At 31.0% G+C, this 14,230-nt stretch overlaps 1 protein-coding gene across 1 annotated transcript in view; it reads left to right on the top strand.

The window, feature by feature from the left end:
- DNAH5 (Dynein heavy chain 5, axonemal) overlaps positions 1-14,230 on the top strand; it is a gene marked incomplete at both ends in the record, with an annotated part of 92,277 nt that overhangs the window by 2,039 nt on the left and 76,008 nt on the right. Inside the window, 7 exons of the mRNA XM_051218743.1 lie at positions 2,410-2,625; positions 4,666-4,809; positions 6,560-6,736; positions 8,134-8,247; positions 9,223-9,777; positions 11,152-11,380; positions 13,108-13,286. Of these exons, the coding sequence (XP_051071353.1) occupies positions 2,410-2,625; positions 4,666-4,809; positions 6,560-6,736; positions 8,134-8,247; positions 9,223-9,777; positions 11,152-11,380; positions 13,108-13,286 (1,614 nt within the window). The remainder of the gene's footprint in view (positions 1-2,409; positions 2,626-4,665; positions 4,810-6,559; positions 6,737-8,133; positions 8,248-9,222; positions 9,778-11,151; positions 11,381-13,107; positions 13,287-14,230) is intronic.

The following is a 14,230-nucleotide window of genomic DNA, read 5'->3' as shown; positions in this document are numbered from 1 at the left end:
GGACTCTCTAATCGATTTTTGTCGAAACCATATGAATGTTTGGAGAAGTGAAATTATTTTCGGCTATTTATTCAATAGCTAAATAAAAACCCTACTAGAACTACTTTAAAGACATCAAAAAGGCTGTTTTTTTCCAAATGTATCGTCACCTTGATTTACTCAATATTCATCAATACGTCTTTTGCAAAAGGTGTAACTAGCGTATTAGAATGATGTGAAATTACAGTAAAATTACTTTTTATGATACAAAACTGTTACAACAATCTTAGAAATTTGCTAAGATATCAAAAAGTTTGTACTCGTTTGTTACTCATGTATAATGCATAATATATGTTTGTCTTGAGAAACAGCAAAGGGATAGGTGGATTTTAGTATTTGCAACTTAATTGTTTTGAGACGTCTGCCGAAATTTGAGGAATTTATTGGATCAAAAATTATATGTTGTAAAGTAATAGGATGAACGAACCGTGCCATGCTCTCTAAAAAGTTTTAGAATTCGTAGAGGTTACAGACGATATTTATCTGGATTAAAACTCATCGGCTATTGTGGAAAGAGCAATCAAAAAATGCTTTAATTTCAAGGGTTTGGAAATAGACCATGAGCTACTTGAGGGTTTAAGACAAAAAATCTGTTTTATCAAACGATTTCACATTTCTTGACATTTCACAAGTTGAGTTTCCGTACAATTTAAAATCTGTGAGTAATCTTATGGCAATCTACTTGCAGGATTTGATTCTAGAACATTCATTCGAACATTTTTGATAGTTAGGTGAAAACTGCTTTGTGCACTTTAGTCCTTATCCACCATCCAGTCGATATATTTCTCAGTTAACATTTCTTTTACTTGAACTCATATATCATCTGTCATTGATCTGAAGAAAAATCCTGGACACACGTATTGTTCGATATACTTACACAGTAAATAATCAGAAGTGATTATAAGCGTTTATTGTCTAAGTTCTTGTTATCTCTTTAACTGTTTGAATATTCTAATGATTTTTATTTAGTGATGAGATGTATGGAAGTTTGAATTTAAACAAGTTTGCGGCTTTTCCGAATGCTCTAAGATTTTGTTATCGGTACAGCTCTGGAAAATATATTCATGACAACTAATACCCGAATATCAGATATAACTTTAGCCATACATTGTATTGACATTCTAACTGCAACCAGCATTTTCTCTACAGTGATATAAATATGAAAGTTTTGTGGTACGTTTTGTAATTAAAAGGCTTACTAAAAGAGACAACATAGATCATATGAAGGCTACTGCCTTGAACACCACCACTTGAGTCAGACATTTCAGGGTAACAGAGTAAACAACACTTAGGTTATACACATATCTCCAAGCAAAGATGATAAGTTAATTCAAGAGATTCTCAATGTTCATCGATTAACCTAATTTTTACATGGACTGCTTATACTCAAAAAACCCACTTATCGACGCGTTTTTAGTTGAAACAAGTTGGAAGAAAGCTATGAGTCGTCAGACTGAGACTTGGAATCATGTCATGTAGTTACTGATCGTCAGAATGAGCCGTATCGTAGGTGGAGATTACGTTTTTGGAGTCCTCACAACTATCGTAAGCAATGGTTGTAAACAATGGGTTGCAATGGGGCAGATACATTCACTCTTTGTCTTCCCTTAGATACTTAGTTCTAGGATTCTTCTATATCTTTTCTTTAGCGAATCCATTACTTTCCGAATCACGCTCTTTCATTTCCGTCGATACTACGGTAACTCAGTATTAATTTTGTTAATTTCGTCTTGCTACCCTGATCAGTTGTGAGAACCTAGACCGAAGCACTTATGCTCCAGGATGTAAATTGCATATGTTTGACCAATTGAGGGAAATCTCTGGTTTAGTTTCAACTCGTGAGTTTATAATTAACAATATACATGACAATCTTCCTTAAAGTGATTTATCTGTATCAGGTTTGTTGATCCAAAATAGAACTAAGATGGTGTGAATTTTGATGAATCCTTGTGAATATTATTACGCTACGTATTTAATTGATTTCATACCGGAATTTCTTTTATCTTCTAAATCGAGATATTGTTTTTGTACGTTTAAAGTATTCATCACAAAAGTTCCAAACAGAATGAAGCGGATTTCATGTTGAACTAGAACGGAACTAAAGGGGCTGAAATACATATTAAGTGGATTCGAGAGAGATTTTATAACTGGCGGCTTTCCTTTTTTATTCGAATATTTATTTCCTGTCTCTGTCCTTTGAGATACATTTGGTTATAACTAAATACTGTTGAATTTTATCGTTACTCGAACTTCATATTAGGTAAATATGCCATTTAAAGGGTAATTATATTTTTTCTGTCCATAGTTCTGATATATACAACTCTTTACTTCTCTCTACTATAGACCAGTCGTTATCATTGGCTTTTTTAGGAAGTGAATTTTCTGACAACAGACTTAGCCAAAGACTTTTTGAATGCGTTTGGAAACCTGCTCGATTCTTTAATGTTACCACAACTTCAAGCAATTCCGAACAAAGTATTCGTGGAGAAGACAGTTCCAATAGACGTACAAAAGTTGGATTTAGTTGAATACACAAAAAAATTTGTGAAAATTCTCAAGGAAACATCGGAATTCTTGGAAAACAGAGTAATTTTTATGCATTTTTATTTTATACTAGTTAACTGATTCGCCTAAGTACTTTCTGAGTTATAACCAAATCCGAGTAACCATCTGGTCATTTAAAATTGGTCAATGAATTTTAAGTAGTTACATCTGTACTCCATCTTAAGTTTTTATTTGAGAATTCTACTACAATAAAGTGCATCAACATCGAGTTTAACCGACTTCATAATAGTCTGAATGACTTTAGCGTTCACATAAATCACGGTACAAACAAGGTGAGGAATAGAACCCGGAAGAGGTTTTAATAGGCGTGAAACTGTGCCCCAAACTAATTTCTCAAGTTTAAAACGGTTCAAGAAAGTTTATATTTTTCTATTTTATTTTTTATGAGTAAATTATATTTTAAATAGCACAATGATACTGAAGTGAAAAATCAGTTAACATAATTGAAAGTGATTTATTTCTCTATTAAATTTCAAATAGTTGACGGCAGTGGATTGGAGATTTTCAACTTGAATTTAGGACCTTTCAGTATTCAGACAAGGTGTATCTTCGGTGATCAACTTGAGCGAAAATAATGTTTTATGAAAAAAACTCGGTCTTATTATTTGTAACTCATCACGTTATCAAAACGTTTTTTTGGTTGTATTACGAAGACGGAATTTAAACTATATATATAGTATCTTATCTATATACATGAATATTGACATTTAGAAAAATGTAATAGCTCTAATTCATGAAACGATTTCATGACATCACGCTAATTCATTTAACTTATTGGGAAAGTAGTAAGTTTCCGATTCAGGATATAGTTCACATCCAATATAGAGTAATTTTAATCCGATGGGATCAAAATATCGATTTCAAATAAAACTCTTCATCAAACTAGGAGACAGTTACCATAAGTATTTGGAAAAGACATTCAGAATCATTTGTAAATAGTTGATATGGATTGTGTAACTTGCTTAAATAATGATCATTCTAATTGAGTTTCACGTTTACTGTCTCGTATATAAACGATTATGAAAGATAAGAAACAGAATTTTAACTTATCGGGATCCAGCATCTTTTCGGCTTCTGATTTAGGTTCATCTCCTAGGCTAGACACACTATGATATATATTGTACAATCTGTCCTTGTTAAAGTCGGATCTATATAACAGAGTAGCAGTTCCATGATTTCACAGTATCTGATAATCCTTTGCTTGGTAATAAAGAAGTACGATTGTGAAGAACTTGAAGCTGATTTACAGCAGCTTTGAGAAATGTAAGTTCATACACTGAATATATGTTATGACTCTTGAATCTACAATAGATAAAAGCAAGTAAAGTATATCGGTTGAAATTAAGTTTTTTTAAGTGGGCAGCTTAATCGTGAAGTCTTCACTATGTTTCTAGGCTAAATCAGTACGAAATTGAAGATAAAGGAAAGCTACGACGATTTCTGCATAAGTGACTAACAACTTGTTCTATCGATGTTGAGTTTGATTGGCTTTTGTCACTACTTACCCTAACATTGTCTGTAAATGTCTTTTGACTGTCTCCCTCTAATTTATATTTGTTTATGATTTTTGTGATCGATTAGTAAATTGATTCTATTTCAATATGTTTATTGATTACTGACTAACCTGAGTACTATTCATGGGATAATATAAATATGTTTAAGCGTACTGTAAATAGGTGGCTCTCTGTGTTATGAGGTCACTATTTTAAAGATATGAATTACATTGCTGTTATGCTTATCAAAGTATTATTGTTCACTAACAAATTTAAGATATGTAAGTATACCGTGATGGAAATTTAAAATTTACTTATGTCCAATTTAATAGTTCTTGAATATAAATGATATCAAAGTTTACCTTCATGAACTTGGCATCATTGACTTTACGAACAAAACTCTTGATCGTTTGCCTGATGTTGATGTATGTACGTTTAAAATTGGTGAAATAAAAAAGCTAATTTATGATTTATTTCAAAATTTTTTTACAACAGTTAACCATTTTCCACATTGTTTAAAAAAATATTGTGAACAATTTTCTCTTTTTACCTTCTTTTTCAATCTTAGTTTCACTTTAAATCTTTTCAAAATAAATCATTTGAAAAAATCCAGTCAACACTTGACACTAAAAGAATATCATCTGTAGTCAATCCTGACATGCTGAAGGAACTAGAAATCTATGCTGAGACTTGGATTAATCAACTAGAACAAGTGTGTAATGGATATATTTTTTAAATTTTAGTAAAATATCATGGATAACGTTCAAGTTTCTGTTGGCTTGATGATAGAATAACACACAGACCAGATGGTATTGAAAATTTATTTATTCCTTATTTTGAGATCTAAACTATTGGTGAAGCCATCGACTCTTAGGTAGCACGCAGTTATTTGAGTGATGAAAAGCTTTCCAAAGGATTTCTAGACTTTGAACTCAATATAAGAGCTGGATTGAGGGTGTATAACAAAAGAAGCTGCTTAGTTGTAAAAGTGGCTTGTATTTACAGTTGGCCTTAAGCGATTATAACCATTAAAATATAGTTCTTGTATTACTTTGCAACCTCAAGTTGTTTGATTTATTAATTATGGTTCATAAAGTGCCGGTAAAAGACAAAATCAACGTTATTTTTTAAGCATAGATAATGTTAATTTAATCAAGAAATGACTATTGGTTTGCTATACTTTCCAATAATCTATTCACATAAAAAACTGAACCGTGATTATGTATAAATTTTAAAGTAATATCATTGTTTTCAATATAATTTCCACTGACAATTCACTTTTGATCGTCTTTGAAAGTACATTGAAAAAGAGAGCAAAGATGTTCGGTTATAAATTCATGAAAAGAGGTTCAGAAGAATATATAATAATTAAATTGATAGGAATCTACTAGAAACTCTGGTTTCAGTTTATCAACAACTCAAGAAATCTGCAAAAGAATCAATAAGAGATGTAATTTTCTTCTAAGAAGTTGTATATAGATAGTTCTGATGTTAACTGGTTGGTATGTTTTGTACAGAATTAGTTTAAAAGCTAATATTTATCTACTAGTTCGGTCAAGAGATCTCTCTAGACCTAGTTCATAGCTTCAAAATAATATCAGTTAATCTCAGGTTGGAGATTAACAAATGTATGTTATCAACCCTAATGTTGAAAGCTATAGTTAATACAGAATGTGTATTTTATGTAGTAGAATATCTTTGCCGATTAAATAAATACCAGTAACAAGATTTGATATCCGGCTATGAAAGATAGCCCACAGTGAAATGATCTATATTAGAAAATTATTCCATAACATCAATGACTTATCTTCTCCATACTCTAATCAGTCTTATATGTAAGACAAGTTATTTCTAATTACTCTTGATTAAGTATGTGCATAAATTTTCTAATTAAACAGAGGCTTTAATTACGTTCATTTTCTGGAATTGTCAAAAAAGACTAATTTATTAAATATCCTGTAACTAGTAGGGAATACATGTGGAGATTTTAGAACTTTCACAGTTTAAAGCCCTAAGGGACTCCTCAGCAGTACTCATCAAAGATCATGCACGTGGGAATGCAACACTTTATTTATAGACCACTGAGCCGGAACCCGACATCGTTGGTGTGTAACTTTAATCAATTGAATATTGTGAATTTATTGTCAACATGCTATTTCAACAAATTATGTAAATGTATGTTATTAAAAAACGGGCGATAACTTGCACTTTACTTTAGATAGCAGAGCTCTCTCGACTTACAACTTAGATTTACCGATTTATTCAAACATAGTAGACCGAAATAAATATAAGATGAATGTAATTCACTTATTATTCAAGTTGGGGTTACATTTCTAGTAGATCATCATCGTTTGTCTGTTCGCATTGGAAACAGTGACAACATATCACTCGAATATTTTGTCAATATGTTTACAAAATGTACATTTATGTAATATTCCCGTTCATTTTATTATTCACATAAGGTAATGGTTATTGCTGATCAAATCAGAAAAGAAGCTGATAACACCGGCCCCCGAGTAGAGTTAGAATATTGGCGAAGACGAATGATCACATTCAATACAATCTTCGAAGAAATGAATAAACATAACTGTAAAATTGTATTTGGCATACTTTCAACCTTCAATTGTCCATTAGTCAAAGTTAGATACTACATAATTTTTGACTTTTTAAATTTTATAATTTCTAACAAACGAAGCAAAAGATTATCACTTAGCTTTCGTAATTTTTGCTGTTTATTTACTGTTCATTATTGCTCCCAAAAGGTTTTTCTGTGAAACTTTTATTTTTTGAGTGTATTCTGTTTTTCAGAACGATAAATTTATTCAAACAGTTCGGGTTCAATAAGATATATCTTATCTCAACAAAGTTGGAGAGTTTAATCTAATTCACTGCTTTACAACTTTTGATGGTGTATAAAGTGTTAAAATTTCTCTAAGCATTCCATCACACATAACTTAGCCACTGAAATTTAATTAAGAACAAATTTCAAACATTGTCTACGATTACGAAATAATTAATTATACGGTTTACTAATCTGTTTAAGAACCATTGCATCACCTGGATAATTATTACTTCAAAAGAAATAATTAAACTTCATTCAGATCTAGTAATTTTAAGCTGAATAAATAACAACAATAAATTCCAGCATAAATGAATGTTTTGCTGTGATGTATGTTGCAATTTTCATTTACAACTCACTGTAGGACTTAAATTGACTCCTTTTGTTGTAGATTTACGCTGAATCGGTTCTGATACTTATTCTTTGTGTAAGCCTATAATTGTTTACTAGTTTTCGCTGTTTGGATTCAAATGATCCCCCAATTGAAAATGACCAGGTTCGTTTGTACAGATAAGTCAAGGTCGGTAGATTTAATGAATCCAATCTTTCATTAAGTGTAAACTATTAAGTTTATGAGATTGATGAAACACTGCATATCAGGAGAGTGATGACAAATAAAATTTTATGAACAACTGGAAATAACTTAGTACACTTCATATCAGCGTCTTTACGAATACCATAAGAATAAAACCTCTGAAAAATCCTCACTACATATATTTCGAACTACTATTAAGTAAAAATTTGTATTACATACCGACGTTTTGTACCAAAAGTATAAGCAGTTTGATTTACCAAAATCTTGTTATCCAACAAGTGTCTTCAGATTGAACATCTTAAGATTCTTTTCTGATAGTATATTAACCACTTAGGATAATTCTAACGGGATGAATCGGGAGATAATTTCATGTACACCTTTCGTCTTACTTCATAAAAACACACTTGTACTCATCAACATGACCTAGAAATATTATTTTCCATAAAGTTTGTAATATCCAATGACTTCATATCAGAAACAACATTTGCACTGCATACAATTTTCTTATTTCTATTCAGTGATTGTTCAAAAGACGGTTTCACTAGATTCACTAAATTGACTACCACCAAAATATTACTCACTTTTTTTGTCTTTCCCCGATTAAAACCATATTTAATCGACTACTGATATTTTATTGAAGATTCCATTAATTTATTTTTCAGAGATGGCTTAAACTAGAATCCCAAGTAATGGATTACACAAATGAAGCTAAAAATAACCTAAAATTTTTAAGTACACTAGAAGAATATTGTGAACCATTGTACAGATGTGATCCAGTAAGCTTTCGTTTCAAATAATAACAGTATTAGTATTATATTCATAGTTAAACAAATATACACATATAATCAATCACAAATTGATAATAACCGTACATGATTATGATATAAACTGTACATTAACGATCCAATCAATTTTATTTAAAAGTTAATATCAAACTATTCAGTAATGAAATGTTACAGTTATTTATCTATTTAAGATTTAACCTCCAAGTTCATCTCACTTATATTTTTATAATCATGTTGAATATGTATTCATGGTCAGAAAGTTTTGTACTACTGTAAATATCTGTTGGTAACCTATATTCTGTTTGGCTTAAATCACTGTTCAGGAAAATGTTCTTTGATACTTATATGAATTCATATGTGTGTCTTTTTGTGTCTTTTTTTCAAGAGTATAAATATTTTACTTTCTTGAGAAGAAATTAATGGATGTTGAAAATTGTATTTGAATATAAAACGACACTGAATGAAGAAAATGTATCAAAATGAAAATTAATTCGATATATCCCAAAATATCCATTTTTGCCGATCCAGTCTGAAGTAGCATTTTTAATGTATTAAAAAATTACAGTAGATTGCACAGTAAGATATGGGATCTTGGTAAGAAATATAAAAAATTGTAATAATTCATTTCGAAACGAAACTTTTAGATTCTGAAACTTGAGAGAAAATATTACTATTAATACAAAAATCTAACAGTCACTACTATAAATCTCCTATCAGTTGATATGGATGAGGAGTTACTTCAACGTTTATGGAACCTCTTTAATGACGTTAGCTCTATATAACATTTCTTTGTAAGTTAATTAAATCAGAAATGAAAGATCATATGATGATGAATTGGAACTGCCATTTCGCTTACATCATCAGTGTCAAACTTGATGTAGATGATGACTGACTGATGACACTAAATCTTAATTTTAAAGTGTAAAAATAAAGCAAAAATACCTGGTTGATTCCCTTTTGTTGTAGGTCGGAATGTTGGACAGTATACCGAAACTTGTGACAATGATTCGTCTAGTTTATGAGATATCTACATTTTATAATACACAAGAAAAAATCACTTCACTATTTGTCAAGGTCACTAATCAAATGATATTTGCATGTAAAGCATATGTTACTAATAATTATCAAAGTACAATTTGGACAGAGGAAACAGAAATCATTTTGAAAAAGATTATAGATTGCTGTAATTTACATCAAGTTTATAAGAATTCATTTCAACGAATCAAAACAGAATTAGCTGCTAAACCGAATTCAAAACAATTTGATTTATCTGAAATACATATATTTGGTAAATATGATTTATTCTGTCAAAGATTGGGTGAAATTAATGACATATTCCAAATGATCTCATCGTATTCTTGTTTACTAGTGTCAAAAATTGAAAAATTAGATCCACTTATTGAGATGTACAATTTCGCTGTAAATAAACTACGAAATAGTGAATTTGACTTTTTGGACCAACGAAAAACCGAAGTCGATGACTGTATCATGGAGTTTAAAAAGAAAATGAGTGATATACGGGTTAGTTTACCAAATCATTTTTATCTGTATATTTCAAAATGTACCAACATTTACTTATCTGGTTTAGAGAAACACGCGTTAATCGATAAATAATAACTTGGTTACTTTCATTAGTAAGCCACATGTGATCTGTCATGTAGTGCTTGAAAAACAAGCCGACCTAAAGTGTGGTACCGAATCTCACAAAGCTAGCTTACTTTTCATACTTCGAAAGTGGTTTGTTTTTGGCATTTATATGGTTATATCCTATTAGGGTGCGTTCAGCCTAGTTCACTGGTAACAATGTTGATTGCCGAACTGTATGTGATAGAATTTCTTAGGAGGTATCAGCTTCTTTACAGTACTAGATCCACTTTGTTGATTACTACCAATGAATACGAAATCTATGGTCTATCAATCGACCAAATGCTCACCAATAAAGTAGGATTTATCATGGATAAAACCAAATAGAACTAGTCAAATTCACTGAGGCAAGAGATACAATATGTCAACTACGCAAGGGAGAATGTAATTAAACAATTCAAAGCAAGTTCGCAGTACAACTGTTCTACTGGAAATCGTTTGAAATCTTTTTAAAGCACATCAACCAGCATTAGTATATGCTGCTTAAGGGAACATATATCTTTCATGATTAAAATCTTCATTCCTGTACAGCTGTCTTGTTTGATCATTTCTATGTAAGTTAATCGATTTTATGTTTTCTATATATCAAAAGTAAACGTTTCACAATACGGATAATGAGATGCTTTGCACAGAACAGTACAACGAAATTATGGAGATACCGAAGACAAGGTGAAAGAGGATAGTGCAAGTGTTCTGAATGAGAAATGTGATCAAATTAAATACTGTTTATTTAACTTGGCTTTTTGAAATCTCTTGTTCCGTAATATATATTTAACAGTAAACTAGATTCAGTATGGCCTAATAGAAATTCGTTTGATTGTGAATCTCTATGACACACACAAGAAGTGAGAGAACTCATGTTTATTTTATGCCTTAAAAGAGCTTTGAACAGCACGTTGAGAGCGTTAGTTTTACGTCAATAAACCATCTGTTCCGCTTTCATTTAACCTAGAAAGAGTTTAAGATAGGTAGATACTATCATTAGGACTTACACAATGTTTATGGTATGGCAACTCGAACTGATGTACTCATGTAAGAAGTTCTACGTTGTTACTGGCTGACTGACACAATGTGTATAGTTTTAGGCCAGTTGTGTAGTTGTCAAGGTTTTACAATTGCTTATATTGCTAGAATTACTGCGTATCAATACTGGTAGCTCATATCAACGATAATTTCAGCATTTTCATCTGAATTATTGATTTGCCCATTATATATTTAATTCCGTATTTGTTTTCACTTCTATAACTTCAGACTAGTTTAAGATCCCTACTCGATACAGAAATGAACAGGCATCATGATCTACAAAGAAGTTTACGTATTATTGGACAGTTTGAAAAATTAGACTTACCAAACTTGGGTGTAGATGAAGCACATATAAAATCATTGCATCGTTTTTCTCAGCTTATAGAGCATGTTGGTAAAGAATACAGTAAATTTAAAGCTTCACCACCAATTGGTCGTGATATACCTCCAATAGCAGGTTTGTTGTTATCTATGACACTGTGATCTTAAACTTTATTTTGTAGTTGCATAATTATTACTACTGGTTATTCTGTTCATTCTACCAAATAAAAATTTCGAATAAGAAACAGTGATAGATATAAATTCAGCTAGTTCATCTTCAAGTATCAAATTTGAGTTCACTATAGATCCGATCCTGATGTATTATTCAAAGCTATAAAAAGGATAAACTACTTTGAAGTGTTAATTTACAATGTCATCATTCTTTCTAATAATTTTTCGAAATCTCTACTCAATTAGATAATGTCATTCATGTGTTCTAGATTAAGGAAAGTCTTTTCGATTGACTGACTTACAAAGAAGATCCTCTTTAAAATGCGTATCTTCATTATTTACAACAGATGGATGGTGACTAGTAATGGTATCCATGATGTGTGTTTTTGTCCTATTCAGAAGTCGTCACCAGCATGTGCAGGCATCCCAATGTTGATATTCACACTATGACTCGAACCAAGTACGATCTACTTTATTCGCATAACACGTTATCCAATGAGCTACTGAGTTTAGAAAGTCATTATTTTTTCCAGTGCGCATGATGTTATTATTATTATTATGGGCATCATTTTTTACTAGAATGAAAAAGTGATTTAAAAGGATACGGGAATGTTAGTTCGCTCGTTTTAGGAGCACGTAGGTTCTACTTCCTATAGACCTAAATCTGACACCAAATACTAGGATTTATCTTGAATTTCAACTTAATTGGCGCAATTTATCACGCTTTTCCCCAAAAAAGTTTAAAATTTCTATTCCTCAACGGAGGAATGTTTATGTTCTACTTTCGAAATTTATGGTCTTATCATTGACAGCCTCAACGACATTCAATAACCATAAATGTTGTTGAAATCCTTCTCATACTGAGATTTTTCACGATTGACGTCTTCTGGGTTGTAAAATGTGTCTTAAAACCTAGAAAACTGAAAAATAATTTTTATTGAAACTTGTTTAAGTTTACAGAATACTCCGTAGTTTTAGGAACCAGGTATTCCAAATTTACTGGTGCTACAAGTTGTAGAATTTATAATTACTAGAAGTGCTATAATGGCGGATAAGTGTTTATTGACGTTGTAAAGGCACCACTGTAAGCTCTGCTTCTAGCTTGATATATTGATGTCATGTTTCATCTTATCTTTATGTTGATTGTTTGTTGAAAATAGGTTTCATAATTTCACCTATGGTAATCTAGTCTGCTAGTATGAGCACGTAAGTATGCAAGCGAACGATAATTGATAAACATTAAACAAGCATTTGAATCTAACCACAAGATGGGGTGATGATTGTTTTGAATGCGTTACACAACTTGAACAGACAAAATCTCAGGCGTTGAACTGGCTAACAAGTTCCAATTGAAATAATTGTCACTTTAATGTGCATATGATTTTTAACATGAGTTATCCCAGAAGCATTAACCTCAGTCCATTATCAGCTTTTTTCATTCATGTTTTAGTTGATATCTTTTCATTTTGTAGTTTGTAGTGTACTAGGGTGTTTTAGAGCTAATCAATGCCCTCTACGTTTCATAAAGAATGACAATTAAGGTTAAATTCTATGAACCAAAACTTCTTACAGGTTCAAATTGTTAGATTTTTGTGTCTCATGATAATTAATTCTTTGCACTACATCAAAAAACCTCAAATGAACCATAAATCATCATTCTTTTTCTGTTGTTTAATGTTTTCATAATGATAGGTAAAATTTCCTGGGCAAAAGAGTTATATCGAAGAATTGAAAGTCCAATGCTTATGCTTACCGATAAAATCAAATTGATGCGATCAAAGGAAGGCAAAGAAATTACTAAAAAGTATAATAAGTTAGCTGAAGTTTTGATCACCTACGAAATGGTTCATTACCGTAATTGGATTAACCAGGTTAATGGGTTATTTAAATGAACTTATTTAACATTAGATTTTCTTGTTACCGATGAGCTAGTTTACTGTAAGAACCTGAATCCAGTTTATAAACACCCTTTGAACCAAGTTTCGTAATTGTAAGCATCTTTTAGTTGAACTCGGCTGAATCCATATCTTATTTCAAAATTTAAACTTACATCACAAGCAAACGATTTACGATCCAGTTATTTGCCAAAAAGTAGTTTAAAGACTTTAACTACCATAGAGGTCTTGAACGATTAATCAATCAACTAGATTTCTTTACAGTAAATCTCTGATGATTATGAATAAAAAAGTAGATTCTACGATCACTCTGATCTCTGTTTCCCGAATTATTTCCTGCAAAATCACGATTGACTGGGTTAAGTTGCAGTATGAAAATTGTATGCAATTTAAACATTTCAAAAATCGTTTAAACATATGCAGTTAATTAAATTTAATCTTGATGTATACTGTGTTATAATTTCTAGTGTTTTGCACACATGACATGAAATACAGTCGATAGGTACTTTAATGAGACATTTTAATCGATAAGTAACTTAGACTCCAATAAACTTTGGTTTGTACGCGATCACTATTCAGTCGAAGTTTCAAGTTTAACGATTGTTATCGCATAGAAAAACAGGTTTTTTAGCACATACTTTCAATCTGTATCTTAATGTATTGATTTCACAGTTTTGTGTTAGACATCTTAATATTGGATTTTAAAAATCTCCAAGGAACATGAAAGCAAACAATTGTTTCTCATCAGGCTCTACAATTCTGAATCCAAAATTATTAATTTTCTGCGACGGACAAAATAATTAAGTCATCTTATAAATTGAAAATAGTAAATTTCATACTGATTGATTCATAAAACTACAAAATGCTAACGAAGTACGTCATTGGTAATTTTAAGAAAAATGATGCATAAAGTACGGGAA

This window comes from Schistosoma haematobium, chromosome ZW, assembly GCF_000699445.3.
Source record: "Schistosoma haematobium chromosome ZW, whole genome shotgun sequence".
Classification (NCBI taxonomy): domain Eukaryota; kingdom Metazoa; phylum Platyhelminthes; class Trematoda; order Strigeidida; family Schistosomatidae; genus Schistosoma; species Schistosoma haematobium.
This window is presented reverse-complemented; position numbering and strand designations above follow the sequence as displayed.